This window comes from Calypte anna, chromosome 7 (assembly GCF_003957555.1).
Source record: "Calypte anna isolate BGI_N300 chromosome 7, bCalAnn1_v1.p, whole genome shotgun sequence".
Classification (NCBI taxonomy): Eukaryota; Metazoa; Chordata; class Aves; order Apodiformes; family Trochilidae; genus Calypte; species Calypte anna.
In genome coordinates this window covers 10,212,487-10,230,591 of record NC_044253.1, presented here as the reverse complement: position 1 = coordinate 10,230,591, position 18,105 = coordinate 10,212,487, and the positions used below count along the sequence as shown (strand labels likewise).

The 18,105-nt window shown below is 40.2% G+C and overlaps 1 protein-coding gene across 1 annotated transcript in view; it reads left to right on the top strand.

The window, feature by feature from the left end:
* KALRN (kalirin RhoGEF kinase) overlaps positions 1 to 18,105 on the top strand; it is a 492,333-nt gene that overhangs the window by 295,198 nt on the left and 179,030 nt on the right. Inside the window, exons 12-13 of the mRNA XM_030454727.1 lie at positions 4,482 to 4,651; positions 9,577 to 9,751. Of these exons, the coding sequence (XP_030310587.1) occupies positions 4,482 to 4,651; positions 9,577 to 9,751 (345 nt within the window). The remainder of the gene's footprint in view (positions 1 to 4,481; positions 4,652 to 9,576; positions 9,752 to 18,105) is intronic.

Below are 18,105 nucleotides of genomic sequence, written 5' to 3'. Positions count from 1 at the left end.
ATGGTTTATATTTAGGCAAGATGCAGAAGTTGTTACAATGCATTAGAGGTTCCAGACACTCCCCCCAAAGACGCAAGAGAGGAGTAATTCTTCTTTTTCACTGGTTTAGTAATCAGAAGAAAAATTTTTTTCTTGTTTAAAGCCATGGTTACCTGGATAAATAAAGCTTCAGTTCTGGAGCCTCTGTGGACCTTGAGCAGGGATGTTTTATGCCTAGGTATTTGCCTTGACCTCTGAATAGGTGACAATTATGACACTTTTAGATATAGTTTGCATGAGTCAGATTTGTGGCTGGTTGTCTCTGATGGACTTAATTCTGTTTTTACCAATAATGTGTTAATGTTTCCATAACCAATTAATCATGCTCAAGCACAGATCAACCTGAAGGAAGCACAAAAAACCCAAATATTTTTGTTATTCCTTCATTGTTTTCCAGGATTCTGTATCTTTGGTTAGTACATGTTAAGTGATATAATAGAATCATAGAATCATAGAATTGGCTGGGTTGGAAGGGACCTCAGAGATCATCGAGTCCAACCCTTGAACCACCGTTGCGGTTGCTAGACCATGGCACTGAGTGCCACATCCAGTCTCTTTTTAAATATCTCCAGGGACGGAGAATCCACCACTTCAGTGGGCAGCCCATTCCAATGACGGATCACTCTTTCCGTAAAGAAATTCTTTCTAATATCTAACCTAAACTTCCCCTGGCACAACTTAAGTCCATGCCCTCTTGTCTTGTTGAAAGTCGTTTGGTAAAAGAGCCCAACCCCCACCTGGCTACACCCTCCTTTCAGGTAGTTGTAGAGAGCGATGAGGTCTCCCCTGAGCCGCCTCTTCTTTAGGCTGAACAACCCCAGTTCTCTCAGCCTCTCCTCGTAGGGTCTATGCTCGAGTCCCTTCACCAGCCTGGTTGCTCTCCTTTGGACCTGCTCCAGGACCTCGATATCCTTCCTGAACTGGGGGGCCCAGAACTGGACACAGTACTCAAGGTGTGGCCTCACGAGGGCTGAGTACAGGGGCAGAATCACTTCCTTGGACCTGCTGGCCACGCTGTTCCTGATACAGGCCAGGATGCCATTGGCTTTCTTGGCCACCTGGGCACACTGCTGGCTCATGTTCAGCTTCTTGTCGATCCAGACTCCCAGGTCCTTTTCAGCCTGGCTGCTCTCCAGCCACTCTGTCCCCAGCCTGTAGCGCTGCAATCTCAGCATAATGCAGAGATTATCTTCTTTTCTGGACACGTGCATCACTGGCAGGCAAGCTTTGTAAAAGTCTCAACAGCTGGATGTGGAAATATTGTGTTACTACTTGAAATAGCTGCATGCATCTACATCCATCCCCTGCAGAGGATGAAGTGATGTATTAGCAGTAATTTTCACTGTTTGTGTGAATGGGACAGATAGTCACAAATTTTGCTTGTGCTAAGAACAAAAGCAAAAAGGCAGTTTCTCCAAATATTAGAGATGTCCCATGTTATGTCAAAGATCCACGAAACATTGCAACAGTTAATTTAATCTAAGCTAGCTAGCTTAAAAAAAGTCATGAATTAGGAAATGCACAAGATATCTGATGATTCTGGGTTTAAATAGTCAGCATTTCTTTTAATTAGTTAGATAGTTGCATTGGAATTAGACATCAAGCCCTAATGGGGACTGATGTTCCTGACCTGTGAGGAAAAGAATGGGATTTCTCCTTTATGACTCTGACTCTGTACCACAGCTGTGGCATTCACAAGTGGGGCTTGGGAGTAATTTATTTCAGGTCCTGATAGTTGTAGCACAATAAACCAGTAAGTTTTTGAATCAGGATCCTATTGTAAATTGTTCCTTAAAGATCTGCCTAATCTTATTAATACTGACTGATTCTTTGTACAAGGATTGCCCAGGGATTGGCAGAGGCTAAAGGATTAAAGGCCTCTGAGTCAAGGATGACCTAGATTCTGATAGATTTTATTATTCAAATCCTTACAGTCAGAGGTCATTAGTGGAAACATCTGAAGCTAATATGAGTTAATTTACCTGAGTGCTCTCAGAAATTAGTGGGTATTTTGGTTCCAGGTGAGTACAGGACAGTTTATGTTTAAGTATTTCAAAACTACTTTGATTTGGAACCATACTCAAAAAGTTATATAGGATCTTAAATGTCCAGGTCTTTTCTGTGCAGCTGAAATTTCAGTTCTGGAGACACTTGTGAAAAGAGGGTTTTCCTCTGAAGTCTCAATCAGAGGGAAACTGACTGAAACTTTCTTCTCTACCCTTTCTAACATGACATTTTCAAGAAAATAGCAGATTCCTAACAGTGAATCAAGTTCTCTCACTTTCATTTTTCTAAAGGAAGTTCCCTGAGATTTTTTTTTGTTATCTTAAGTGAAAAAATTAAATATGAAGAACAGCTAGAAATTTAAAAAACTACTGATTTTCCCAGCCTGGAACAGAAGGGTGATTTGTAGGCACAGCTATTTTTCTCTTCTTTATTTACAAAATGCTCTATTACTTGAAGATCTGATAAGCTGAGAAAATAAATGTTCCCAAAGAACCTGGTCCTTGTCTGTTATAGTCCAGCTGTCCCTAATGTTTGAGTGGGTGCAGGGACTAAATCAAACCAAAACTTTCTGTATGTAACTCATGTACAAAGCCATTGATGCATTTACTTTTATGGTTGCTTTCCAACATTCAGCACCTGGACCCCAGGCCACATAGGAAAATTCTCTCTACTTGGTTCTTTAAATATGTTTTTGTTCTTTTATTTATTTCACAAGCCTGGCTACTTGATTATATTTGTTTCTTTTGTTAATAGCCTTTTTATATCATGCCTTTCTCCTGAGAATGTGAAAATATGTAAACAAACTGAACAAACATATTACATTTTGGCCCAATATAGGGGAGGCCATTGTGATTATACTAAATATGAATAAACAGAGGGATTTTCTCAAAGTATTCAAAGCTGATTCTGACAGTCTAACTGAAAAACCTTCAAATCAAACATATGCTTTAAAAGTTGTTTTTATAAGTGATTTATGGGCTGTCAAGCAAGGACTTGGTAGTAGTGGTGGAGAGAGAGCACTGGGGACTGGGCTTTCCCTCTTCTGATATAAGCAACCATCAGACAGGGGCTGATTTTTATCACTTGGTTTAGGTCAGGGTGATATCCTTGAAGTCAGCTGCATGTCTGTGGTGTAGCATTCAGTGACTGCCTTCCGTTTAGACCCTGATTGTGAGAAGCCTTTGCCAGCTGGCACTTCAAGCACATCCCTCTCCTCTTGTTTTACACGGACGTACAAAATTCTCAGTCTCCGAAGAAATCCTGTAGGACAGTGATCCAATGCACCTTATGCTGAACAGAAACATTTTTACCAGCAATTTTATTACCCCTACACAACGTCTGTTGTCTGCTTCTTATCTACTTGTAGTTCCCTTTGAGACAAACTGCTTTGCAGCTCCCTGGAAGGGCAGGCAGAAGCTGCTGTCGGCACCGCTGCCTTCCCCGGAGCAGTGATGCAAATGGATGATTCCTGCTCCTCTACCTCTCTGCCCAGCAGAATGTGGGTTAATGGGGCAGGCATGGCACAGAAAACAGTCTCTCTGGTGGAGTCATTAGGACTGGTTGGCAGACTGCCAGCTCAGTTGGTACAATTTTACACTCTTCCCAGCGAGCTTAAAGGGGAAAACCTCCTCTCGCTTTAAGCCTTTACAGCCAACAAGAGGCTGCTGGGGCTTGCCTGCCACTGTCCAGATCTCTGATGAACAGCTGGCTGGAAATTCTCATCTAAGCTCTTACATGATTTGGTGTTGTTTTGAAATTGCTAGTCAAGGCTATTTAAAATTAGTGGATCTGCACGGCATCAATTGGTGATGTTGCTGTCTCTTCTGTTTGGATTTTCCAAAAGTTAAAAACCAGAGTCTGAGGTGCATTTTGAGGAGGGGGGGAAGTGCCAGTAACAACAACAACAACAAAAAAACCCCACAAAACCAGACCCTCCAAAATACCTTCTCCCTGGGAAGGCACAGTTGAGCAGGCACAGCTAGAATTCAGGCGATACCATACACACATACCAAAGATCTGAGGTCTGTTCTGCAACAGGCTTCAGCTGCATGTGAAATTAATAGCAGCTGATAGCACACAGCTCCTGAAAGGGTTAGTTTGGTTATCACAGCTGTAAGGCATTGTAATTTGTTACTCGTGTAGAGATTTAATCAGAATAATATAACGTAATTATTTATTGTCACTTAAAAAAACTGAAATGCAAATTAATTTGGGCTACAATAACATGATATTGTATTTATTTTAGTCTATTGCTTAAAATGGAACTTCATCAACCAGCATCAATAACCAATGTATCTTTTTGTTTTTAGAAACTTTAGGTCATTTTTCATATGAAACATGCAGCTCCAGTTAATGCTTACTGATCTGGAATTAGAGAGCAAAAGGGTTAAATCTCAATCCTTGTCTGATTTATATTTCCCTCCCCTCATTCCCAGCTGTGGACATGGATGGAAGATCTGCAGAAAGAGCTCTTAGAGGATGTCTGTGCTGACTCTGTGGATGCAGTTCAGGAGCTTATCAAGCAGTTTCAGCAGCAGCAAACAGCTACCTTGGATGCTACCCTCAATGTTATTAAAGAAGGGGAGGATCTAATCCAACAGCTCAGGTAAGCATCTAACTGGAGGACAGGTGTTGAGAAATCTGATATATGCTGTGCTCTAGGTGTGCATAAATAAGGACATGTAAGTTAGGATTGATAGAGAGCATTAATTCTTTGCTTATTTATGATTCTTCAGATGCTTTGAGTATTTTATGGGAATTGCAAGGAGTGATTTGTGTGGACTGATTACAGTAGTCTGTGGATCAGCGTGGGTTCCTGTTTGACAGAGAGATTATTTATAGGCACAGAGAAGTTAATTGAAACAAATGTGGTTTAGGTGAATATTTTTAGCTGGTATATATAGAAGATTGTCAAATGGTGGTGATCTGAGACAATGTGATTTATATGGTTAATCCTAATGCAGGAGAAGTATATTATTCTTAATAAAATATACGTGTGTCTAACAGTCTTCTCTCTTTCATTTTGCATACAGCACCCTTCTGTTTATTTTTGCCCTCACAGAGTTTATTCATACCATAACTGCCAGTTAGACTTACATTATGAATTAAAACAGCTCATTTTGTCTTATTTAAAATACATTAATAGTCTGGGTCCAAGAGCTTAGGGTTTTTTTGCTTTCTTACTCTGTAGGTATAGTAGAATGAATGTTTGCAGAATAAGTTTACACAAACCTTGTGTAAACCTCTCATTTGTTCTTGAAGTGGTTCTCTGTGTCTTTAACTTTGTTGACAGCAGTGCTTTTCTGCCTTTTAGTGACGCTACTGAGCTCAAAACCAAGTTTAATACATCATTTGTTCTTTAGATCTTTATATTGTTACAGATAGCCCTTCTTTACATGTACTTAGTGTGTACATTCTATATACATATATAATATACAAATCTGAGAGGTCTTCTGCATTTCACCAGAGATTGTCCCAGAGATTTCTGACATCATCTTCACCCTGAGCTTTTGTGATCTGGCCACATGGTCATGTGAGGAGAAAGAGGTGGACTGGGGCATAGCATGTGGAATATTAGGGTTTTTTAATGTAAACCCGGTCAATTCTTAGATTAAGCCTTTGAAAAGTAAGAGTGGCCTCAGGTTTGAGGCTGGTTTTGGAACTGGTGTCGTGCCTAAACATTTGTGAATCACCAAGGCAGGTTTTGTGACAGCTCTGTGTGACAAAGGAGTAGCATTGTTGGGGCCTGGCTGGTACACTGGGCAGTGAGCAAGGTGAAAAAGCAGGAACATGTGTGCTAAGTGATTCCCTGCTTCTGATAAACTTGATACTTTATAAGACAGAGAACAGTTGTCTGAAGAACAGCAGCCCTGAATGCATGCAAAAATTTGCAGAACTCAACTGTCAAGAAAATCTCTGATTCAGGTATGGGTTTTGAGCACTCTGCCCAACTGCAAAGGCTGTACTGTGATCCTGGACTCCTTCAAAGAGTGAAGCAGACCTGTATAAGAAAAAATGTGAAACCACTTATATGTGTGACCACTCTGACATCTTTTGTGGCTGCTGGAAAAGTTAAGCACAGATAAAGGAAAGGAAGAAAAATTAGAATTACTGCAGGGTTTCCTTAGGACAACATTGCATTCCTCAGTGTGGATCACCTGCCATGGAGAATAACTGAAGAGTGCAAATGCTACAACAATGAAGAGAATGAAATACACAACTCTTATCAAGCATGTCATAGCACAGGGTAAAACCAATAAAATTAATAGGACCTTGAAAAAGTTTAGGTTTCTTGTCCTTATCTCTGAGAGCACAGTTCCTGCTTTAGAGCAGAGCACTTGTGTAATATCAGTCTGTATCTCCTCCAGGTAGCTTAGGGAAGCTCAGCTGCCTGAACTACTTGAATACAATGCTTGGGACTTCTCTTCCCAGAAGATCTTCAGAGCCTTAAGTGACCCTTTGAATCCAGAGTCCATACCTATTGGGAATATAGCAGGCCTTTCTTGCAATGCTGTACATGTAATGGTTATATATTGGAAACACTTTTTTCACTCTTCCTTATCAATATTTCCCTAAGCTGATCATAATTCTCAGCAGTCAACATGAAGCAAATCTTTTGAACTGCATTTTCAAGAGTGCTGGTGGGGCAATGTTTTTGCACATTTGTGAAAGGCAAAGCAATGACTTGCTCCAGTGAGATGTGAAAGAACAGGAATATAAGAGGGGAAAAAAAAAGACAATGAAGAGTTATGTATCTTGCTTTCTTTGCAGTAGTTCAGCATATGGGCTTTTGATATTGGTTATGTTTCACTAAGCTTCTTCCACTTAAAAAAAACTGAAAGTGGTTCCAGGAACAAAACATTCATTCTGAACAAACTCAACAGCCATTCACTAAGCCCAATTTTATGTTTCTCAAAATTGATTTTGTTGTTTTGGTTTTTTTTTCAATAATTTCCCTGGATTTTTATAAATTTAATTTATGACCTTTCTGAGCCTAATAAGGATCTCTTATGAATTATTTCCCAGAATTTCTCATCACCAGACAGAGCAAGAAATCTTATGGTGTAAGTGTCCAATCTCAGAAATTTCTTGTGGAAGATGGTCTGATTTGGGGATAATGTGAAAAAGTACCAAATCATTGCACCTAATTCTTTTTAATTGCATCAGTCACTGAAATGCAAGTGTGGCTTGATTTGAAGAGTGAACTGTTTAATGGAAAAAAATTTCCAAACCATGTGTGTCTTCAGATATCATGAGAGATTATTCAGCACTAGTCCTGAATAATTCATTGAGTTATTTAGATAGTACATGAATAATAATGAAGACCTATTTTATGTGGTTTTATACAAGACAGGTGCTGACTGAAGGAAACAGAACTTGATTGAATGTGGCCTCAGATTATCTCACTTTATCTTCATTCATTGTTCCTTTGTACAGTTACAGTGTGGAGGCAGGGAGAGACCTTGTGTTAACCAAGAAGGTGAAAACACAAGACTAACAAAGCAGAGCAAAAATTGTGTCACCTGGAGGGAGTAATAGTGGTGTAATATTCCCTTACAAGCAAGGAAAATTTGTAGTATTTGCTTCATAATAATACTGGAGTATCTGAAGTTCAGTGTATCAGACAAAGTATTTGAGGAAAACGAGGTGTAACACATCCAAAGAACAAACTACTATGCAGTTAAGTCATCTGTAGTTTTGATTTTATTCTTAGGCTTCAGATGTTGAAGGAAATGCCTGTTCTGTTCCTTCAAGACACATAAAGAAAACAGAATGGCATGTGTGTGTTGCCTTAGAACCTCAAAAGTGTGTGTTAAACTTACCTGAAAGGACTCTGTGTGTCTAGTGCCTAGTTTCAGTTTGAGGCATTTGAAAAGCTTATACTCCTTTTCCCAATTAGGCTTTCTGACAGTGTTCAATTACCAGTTAAGTTGACTGCGTGTTGTTTTGATCTGACCCTAAGTGATGATAATTTGCAAAGAACAAAGCATAAGGATTTCAGTCACGTTCTGTAGAAAATCACAAATGCTTTGCTGGATGTTCAGGGAATGAAGATTCCACCCAGAAAAGGCAAATAAAACCCTAAAAATTTGGAAAACGGTAGCACTCTTTCACAGGGGGGAGTCTCTGCACGTACCTCACCTTAGCAGCCCAGGTTAGCTGGCCAGAAGAAGGCTCCTAGCCACACACAGTCCCTGGGGGACAAAATGGGTATCTGGCAGCAGTACCTGACGTTCTCCTTGTCTTCCAATACTGTCAGCTGCTTTGCTGCACACCTGGGACTTGGTTGGTGCACCAGCAATGAAGTGTGTGCTGTTGGATTGGAAATGTCTCCCCCAGGGAGAAGTGGAAACCAACAGGAAATATTGATGATAAACCTCCTGGCTTATCCACTTCACCCAAGTTTTCCTGCCAGTGCAGAGGTCTTTCTAGCAGTGTATTTGGTGGAGTTTTCAGCTGGCTTCATTTAACTATCCCAAATAGTGGAGCTGCTATCTCATGCCTTTGAGCAGGATGGACCAAGAAAACCATAGCATCTATGTAATGTTTTAGCTGGATTACTAAAACCAAGATGAAATTACAGTTTAAGGGTTTTCTTTTTGGTTTTTGTTAAAGTTGAGGGATTTTTGTGGCATAGTTGAGGATAAATTTCAACGCCTCGTGTCTGCAAAGGCTCCTTATCCATAAAATACCCACTGAAAAAAAAAAACCAAAACTGAAGATGAAAGAGACTGTATGTGAGCCTATTAGTATAAGTAAGAGCACAGCTAGAAAAGAAACTCAGGATTTTCCTATGTGTATGTTAAGACTTATTCCTGGCACAGCAAACTTCCCCTTGGTCCTAGCCCACCAGTTAAAGGGCTTTCTCCCTTCTACTACCTGTGTACGGAAGGTGTAGAAGGAGCACCGTGACCTCTCCCAGGCACGTCTCATTTCACTTACCCCAACAGAAGGATAAATCAGAATCCATCTTAGTGTTTCAAAGATGTTTTGCTTCAGTGCAATTTTTTGTGGTCTAGTCTGCATCTATCACTGTACTAGGTGGTCCAGAGGAAATCAAGGCATACCTAACCCTTAGTGTGAAGTGCTGGTAATTCTGATTCAATTAGTCTGTAAGTAATAAACCAAATGCAGAAAATTACTTGTGAAGGTCCAGGTGGCTAAAAAGCATCCCTGAGCTTGATATGCAGCAGGCAGTGTGAGCATAGGCTGGAGCAGGTCATTCCGCAGGACTGAAGGGGATTGCCCAGACAGTCCCCTCAAGAGAGCCATTGAAACTGCTCTGTCTCCCCTCACCCCCCAAGTGTGTAAGGTCCCAGTGTCAGGAGAGGAGAAAGGATGATCCCCTGGTTCCAACTTTGTGCTGAGCTCAGGATTTCTGCGAGAAGATGTGAGTGTTGCATACACCTTTCCTCAGCCCTTTGTGCTTGGGTTTGCTTCTCAGCAGCACGCAGAATCCCAGCTGTGTGATTCTTGCTCTTTTCTCTGCCTCAAAGCTCAGCTTTAACCACTCTCTCTGCCTTGCTACAGGGACTCTGCCGTTTCCAACAATAAGACTCCACACAACAGCTCCATCAGCCACATTGAATCCGTCCTCCAGCAGCTCGACGAGGCCCAGGTACAGATGGAAGAGCTCTTCCATGAGAGGAAGATTAAACTAGACATTTTCCTTCAGCTCCGGATTTTTGAACAGTACACCATAGAGGTAAGAGCTGGCTGCATGACGGGAGAAAGGCAGAGTTGTGGGGAGAGTTGGGGGGGGGGGGGGGATGAACACACTCTTGTAGGATACACCTGGAGCTGTTTGGTTGTGCTCAGCTGCTCAGTGAGGTAGAGAGTTTTACAACCAGTAAATTTGGTGTGCTGAAGCTAAAAATATGCTTTGGGACATACTACTAGAATACACTAGAATAGATTCCTGTCTGCTTTTCTATGCTGACAAGCTGCCTGCCCTGCAGAGAAGCTTTCTAAGATGCCCCTGTTGGAATTCTTCATTGACAGAAGTCACTCAGGGATTTGAAATTTCTGTGTCAGTTGTTAGTGAGGTTTGTCTCTTCAGATAGATACATAGATGCATACAAACATATATACTTGGCTTTAAACCACAAAGAGAAAAAAGCATGTGAATGAAAGGAAAGTAGATTTTAAAGGTGGGTTTTATGCAACACAGTGGATTTATTTAAAAAGGAAAGAGAAAAACAAAAAAGGGGGGGGGGAAGTTAAAGTGTGTTTTAATGGCCTCATGCAAAAAAAAAAAAAAAAAGGTTTCTGTTTTGCTGTTTTGAAATCAAAAGTACTGGATGGAAAACTCATCAAAACAATAATTAAGATACTCTTGGACAGAGGAACTTTAAATAGACTCTAGCTGATCTCTTTAATTACTTGCTATAATTCTGATAGGGCATGATGCAGATAGAATAACATATAAATTAATTTTTGCACAAAATCCACTAAAGTTGTGTGTCAGCAGTTATGGCCTTTCTGGGATGTGTTCCTCCTGCCAAATCCCACTGGTGCTTATTCAGCTCATGGAGCACTTTTAAGTGTTTTTGATGATATATTCTTGAAGGTATTGTTTGTAAATCCCAGGTAATCTCCAGGTGACTACTGGTAATTAACGAGAGCCTCAGAATGCTGCATTATACTTTGTAAGTTTAAGTCAAGACATGATGAATTATAGTGGCATAAAAGGCTGGAAACATGAGGGGTTAAGGTGTGTTGATCTATAATTGGATGCCAGAGACAGAAATCATTGAGCTTTTCTGTTATGACTGCAAGGTCAGGTGTTGTAGTAAAGTGCTTTACCTTGCTGATTATTTATGTAAACTGGATTTTTTTCATTTTAGTTACCAGTTATATATATCTCTTCATGCTAGGAGACAGTATTCTTTGAGTCTATGTGTCTAGGTATAAATGAATGTGTTTCATGTCATGTAACTTACTTTTCTGTAAGTTACCAGTGGTTGCCTTAAGAATTCTCTATCTGAAGTTCAGGAGTTCATGCAATAACTGTAGTATCTCCTATATTTAAATAGAAGATACTTTGATTACAGGGATATACCAAATGTTGAGTAACTGAGACTTTTACTCTAGAGAGATAAATGGTGTGTGAATTGGAAATGTGTGTATTTGTACAAATGTTACCCATGGTTTAAAAAATAAAGCAAAAAGAAATAAAGAAGGAAAAACAGTGCCAAATGTATATGTAGGCAGCCTATGGTGAACCCCTGTCAGTCATTCACTAAGATCTCAGCCTTTCTGTTTCACTACAGATTCTAGGTCTGAACCCTGAATTATGCTGATTTAAGTAAATATCTAAATAATAATACTAACAATATCAGTATTATTGTTTTAAAATTCTTTTTCTTCATATATAGTCTTTTGACCAAAGATCTCCAAGGCCATTACCACCATGGTAACTTTACTGATGGGGTAGCTGGGGCAGAAGGGAATGATGTGACTTAACCTACTCCTCTCCATATATAGATTTACATATATATGTATACACACACACACACATATACTATGTAGATCCTATCTGGTTTCCTTCTGCATGAATCCTAGTTCTGTGTATTCACAGACACCTTTGGAGTGGCTGTGATACAGGAAGATATTAAAAATTGGAAATGTGCTTCAGAGTCTTCTAAAATCAGATTAGCTGGAAGGATTTTAAAGAAAATCGTCACTTAGTTGTCACTGTAGATTTGCTATTTTTTGTCATAAGAATATCTGAATTCCCTCTGCAAGATTAATATTTCAGGGAAATCTGAGAACATGTTTCATAAGGATTTTATGGGCAGATGATTTTGTTTAGAAAGCTCCTTTTTAAAGAATATTTTATTTTAGAACAATAATGACATTTAATTTATGACTTATGACATTTAATTTATGACTGAACACATAATTTAAAATATATCCAGGTCAGTATTTTAAGTTTTATTAAGTACATTTAGTGCCTAAACAATAAAGACAATTGGATGAATAATAAAAATAAATTTAAAAATAAATATTAAATTACACATGTATGCTATGCATTTCAAACAAAGGCTCAAAGTTTCAAGATGAATTGGCTCAAATTAACAGAATAATCTTAGAAAGCAGATTGCAGTCAGTTGCCTCACCTGTATAATAAAGAGTCTAAGTCAATAGGAAACCACTATCAAAATTAACAAAATGATCTCATGCCACTTTTGAGAAGCAAAAAGAGTTTTTCATCACCATAATTAAAAAAACATGTAGTACTTCTGATGATTGATTATTCCAAGCTTTTAAGGGAAAAAGATAATGAAATTTAAATGAGGAAATTAAGTATTTTTTCTACTAAAAACAAGTAGCTTGAGCTAGGACTGGAAAGGTATTTAGGTTTTAATTTTCCATGATAGCCTAGATCCTGCATAGATTAAAAAAAGTGAAATAATGAGTAGCAACATGATTGTCAAGTGAATTTCTCTCTTTCTAGTCTAGATAAGCCCCCTTCCATCTGTCCAAAGAGCAGTGCCATATTGAACACATCCATAGCAAAACCCTTTTACCTGCTGCAGTCCTGTTAATCCCTGTCCTTCCTGCAGTCACACAGATCAGCTACAAAAAAGTGGAATATCCACCTCCCAGCTTAAGTACCTTTCTACTCTTTGCTGGTTCTGCCTTGTCATGCATTGAACTTCCCAGTTTTTCCCCTCAAATCTGAGTTCTCACCCTTGTTTCTCAGGTTTTTCTGCTCCTGGAAATCCCTTATGATGGGAACCCTTCCCTGGGGCCAGTGGTGAGGGAAAAAAAAATCTCTGTAGTGGAAGGAATCTGCTTCCACCAGGTTTTTGGAAGGCTGTGCATTAGAGCTCAGTCTCAGAGAATAGTTACATCTCATGTTGTCTCTTTCCATCCAGATTTGGAATCAAACATTTTCAATTCCATTAATTTTCCCTGCTACCCTCTTTCTCTCCTTTTTAATAAATAATGTAAACTAAAAGTATTAGAAATTTTTCAAACATATGAATGGCAGTTGAATAATTTGCCTTTGTAGTTTTATTTAGAAAGTGTCATTTGAACTTTGGAAACTTTCCTGCTTTTACTGCTGTCCAAATAGGCTGAATTCCATGCCACAGACCACATAACCCTTTCCTTTGGCACTCCTTCATTTGCTTGAACTTTGCCCATCTGCTTGGTAGCTCTCATGGTTTTAGAGCTTTCCAGTAATCTCTTCTTGACAGAGATTTGGAGTCCAGACAAACGTCGGAACTGATGATTACTGCACAAGCAACACTTACCTCCATCTATTTAAGCATCACCAGACCTTTTCTTGTACTTCAGTGAAATCAGCCAACCATTGTTGGGTTTTGTCTTCAGGAAAACGTTTTACATCTAGAGAAGCCACCTGCATTTTTCTTTGGCAGTGCAGAGCAGCTGCATCCATTCAAAACTTCTAAGAACTTCTAAGCCCCACCAGCAGCTTTTGTATTGTACTTGAGTCAAGGCAGATGTGAATTTGGATACAAATCCACAGGCACATGTGCTGCCTGTTTTGGTTTTGGTTTTTTTTCTTTAATCTCATTATATTGACTGATATTTACACTCTGGATTCTCAGGGTAAAGTGTGAAATTCAAACTATGACAACACCTGGAAACAGGCATAACAGAAACATGAGAGAGCCAAGCTATCCCTACGGGAGGCTATCCTGTCTTAGGTTTTAAAACCATGAAATGACAACCTATTCTTTATTTAGGGAACATGTCTAACTTTGGGGCTTGATACGTTTTATTCTTTTACCAAGATGGAATCATTAGAGTTATTGGGCTTTCTGTATGCTGTGCAGACTTGAGCTGTGTTCATGCAGACATCCAAGTAATTCAGGAGATTTCATGCAGTATTGAATGTGGTAGCTGATCCACTACAAGGAAATAGGGTGGAAGACTCAAAGTGCTGGCAGATATTAGAGGCAGCACACTGAGCACATTGCACATGTGAAGCAGTCTTAAACCAGAGTTAGATCCTCAGTAAAAATCTATCAAGTATATTTCGCCCTTTTCTTCAGCACTAGTCATTTAAATGCTTATTAACCATTATTTGAATAAATACAAAAATATAGTAAATTTCTAAGTTCATAAGAAATGAATAGTAAAATGCAATGAGTTGCAACCCCTAACAGAACTCCTGCCATCCAGAGTCTTTCTGCATATTTTTTTCTTTATAACATTTGTAAAAGGATGAGAAAAATAATCTGTCATAAAACTCTGGCAACAGGAATGATCTCAACCAGTACCAGTCTGGCAACAGCTGTTGGTTACCTGCAAAGAAACTTACCTCTCTCTTTCCCAGAGCTGCTCAGCTCTTCCCTTGTGTTGTTTTGTTTCCTTCAGTGCACATGGATCTGTGCAATGCTAGACAGAGCTTATGCACTGCAGTCTAAGAGCAAAGTGGTTCCTAGGCCAAGACATATTCCTGAAGGGACTGTGGGGGTTCCCTCAGTACAATATAAATTTGTAATCTTGGATGCTGTCTGTTATCTTTCAAAAAGTCCCATGATCACCAAAATATTCACCTACTGTGCATCTAATTTTCCACCACTGAATACCTCTGGCTCCATTTTGCCTGCTAATTATAACTATCAGCCTTAATTTCACATTTCTGCTCTTCTGCTCTTCTAGGTGTTCACATCCATCATTGAACATGACTTTAGAAGGGAAAAGTAGCCATCTTTCAGATGGTAGTTCACTTCACTGTTATTTACAACTCACTTGGGTTTTAGGTTTATAACTTAAGCAGAATCCGTCAAGTGAATTAGCTGTCTTTGTGGAGGTACAACATGTTTTATAGTCCCTCACTGACTTATAGCTGACATTCGGATGTGAGCTTCTTTATTAGAAATAAGTCTTACAGGGATCTTGAGATACATTTGAAAGAAAGAATTTTCATCCTTTTCTGTTCACAAGCTGGAATCCTGTCTCATGCTCAGTGAGCTTTTGTTTTTCTTTTCCTTATATACTTAATTTTCAAACTGCACATCATTTTAAAAGAAATCAGGCACTAAGCTGTCCTGGGTACCCTATCTCTTGGAGCTGAGTTCGATTGTTTCTCTTGATATTTTGGGGATTCAGGAGTCAAAATCCCTGAAGCAGAAACATCACTGTGACAGCCTTTTCATACTTCAGTGGCTCAGGTTCCCACTAAGGCAGTGTGGTATCTCTGCCTGTTTTTAAATAGTGGGTGACAGTATTGTCACACTGCACAGTTTCAGCTCAAAGTGAGGCCTGAGAAGCAGGAACAGCAACTTTCTTCTTAGGTGGTCTTTAGAAATTACAGTTTCACTCACCCTTTCCCACCTATGTCTCTTCTACCATTACCTTCGGTCTGCTTGTAAACCCACTCATACTGTCACATCCAGTCCTCTGCTTTTGCAGCCTGCTCTGGACACTGAAACAGAGCTGAATGTGGTCACCCCTGACATCCCTGGTGCCCAATCTCTGGTATGTGCCTTAGAGACCTGGTCTCTCCTACTCCATTATAACCCCTTTCTGTCTGTACTTATACTCCTGCAGCATCCAGGAGTCATAATTATCTTCATTGGTTCCTTCTAGATCACATCTGACCTCTCATCTCATCCTCCCTCACTCTCTGATGTGTGGTTCCCACCTTTTTTTCCCTTAAAATGAGGCAGATGCTCCCTTTTCTTGATGCTGAGCTCTGCACAGATCTGCCCTGTGCCTGAATGACTGGTTTTCCTGTCCTGCCTCATCCCTAAGCTCTACCCACGCTTCTCACCTTTGCTCTTTCTCCTACTTGCACCAACATTTCTCTTGCATCCTGCCTCCTACATTTACTTATTCTTCCCAAGTGTCTTTACTCTTCTCCAGATCCCTCTTGTGAGCCCACTCTTTATGTTGAGAGCTTCTGCTCCAAAGATGGAGCTTTCTTTCCTTCCTCCTCATATGCCCTTCCTCAGCCCAGGCTTAAAAATACCAGCTCCTCCATGATTAATTCACTACATAACATTTATTTTCTTTTGCTTGATTCCTCATTTCCCCCCTCCACCTCCTTCAATTGGCAAACAACCTTTTCTTGTTGGCATTAAACAAGATGACTTTAGGTGTCAAACACTGAATTTAGGCCAAGTAAAAAACACTCAAGGCTCAGAAGCACATTTTTTAGAAAATCTCAGATGCGACATGAAAAAGAGAGATAATTAGGATTTAGGTATGAAATTGCTGCAGATGTACAGTTGCCTGCAGAGCAGGTGCTGCAGCTGAGGTGTGGGCTCTTTGGCCTGATTCCCAAGCAGGATGCAATGTTGGTATGAGGTGGCTGGACTGCTGCTGCTATTATTACTGCTGCTACTTTTCACCTGTGTACCTCCTGTCTGTACCTCTCCTTTTCCTTCAGGATCAGAGGTGAACATGTCTCTCTCCCTTCAGAGAGAGATCTGAAGGGATCTGCTGATGTTGCAACACAATAAACCCAGGAAACAGCAAAGGCAGCAGTATTGCAGCAGTGGGAGTTTGGGTATATTAAGTAGCTGCTTTAGGAGGATGCCTGCTTGAAGAGTCTGTGGTCTAGACTGTGGTCACTGTGTCTGCATGGAACACAGACCTGGCTGACATAGTCTGTGTTGGAGCCTTGAGATAGTAATGTGGAGCTCAGCAGAAACTCCCTACTTGTTGATGTGCTAAAGTGAACTCCTCTGCTTCCCTGCTAAGGCTGTCTCAGGTAGCTTGGTTAATACAAGATGAGGTTCAGTACCAGAGGTAGTTACCCTTCTATTGTCATGGCTGCAGGAGCATCTGTTTCAGGATGAAGAAATGTGCTTTCTAGGCTCTATTGGCTCATTGTCAATCAAAAGCTTTATCATGCCTTTCTCTCTCATTAGTACTCTGGGGTCATTTGATCTTCCTTTAGTAATGTGGAGCTGTTTCTTGGCCACCAACTTTATATAATCTGAAAGGAAAGGGCTGTCAACCAGACTGTGGCTGACAATGAGGGACATGGACAGCTTTTCTTTGAACAGTGTGGGCACCTAAATATAAGTCTGCTGCTTTTGCTGATGCAGACCTGTGCACTGCCACTGTTGCTGCTCTCCGTAACTATTATGCTTTTGTACAGGCTCATGCTGCAGAAGAACAGAGCAGAGCTCAGTGCTTCTCTTCCAGCAGAGTTTCTCTTCTTTCAGGGCATGCTAGGGATGCTGAGGTCCATTTAGAATCACAAACACTGGGAAATAAAGGCACTAAACAGAAGCAGTGCTGTCAGTTCTACTAAATCTAGCAGGTGAACAGGATAAACTCTAACCAATGACTCTAAAGGAAATTGAACAATTTTGTGGCCAAGTGAACCTCATATATGAGACAATTCCTGATACAGACTGAGTGCAGTTGGTCTTACCATAGCTTAGGAGATAGGACACTTTCATCTGATGCAGTCCAAGTCTCACCATATATGTCAATACCTGACACAATCTGTGAAAGCATCTAAGGTTCTTTTTTAGACTTGAAAAATATACATCTGTAGTTAAAAGAGCTGCCTAATTACAGCCTCTTCCTGAAGAAAAAGCATCATTTTCCTGTACGAAATTCAAACTGGTTAGGGAATCAATTCAGATTCTAGGACAACTTCCAAATGGTCCAGTTTGAAGTATGGAAACTGCTGGGGTTTCGAGGCATTGGCTGTACAGACAGAAAAAAAGTGTCTTAATGAGATATGCAGAGCAGCATGATCTCTGGGATAGGGCACCAGATTGGAATTCAGAAAACCTGGGTTGTTATCACAGTTCTCTATTGCTTCTTTGCCTTCATGTGCTTTAGATTCCCTTCTAGCCATCTGTTTGTCTCAGTTACTCAGAGCAATGTACCCAACCTTCCTGTACATGCTTTGCCTGAGGAACTGGTGATGTTTCACCTCTCACTGTGCCTTTCTCGTTCTTCTCTTCCCCTCACCCAGCACATGGAATCATCATCACTCCTTCATCAACCCCCACTCAGGGGCAACTCCCTCCTTCTTTCTCCATCCCATTGGTGGCTCTTCTCCTGGCCTTAGGAGATCTAACACTGGGCTAACAAACCCCCCAGGACCTG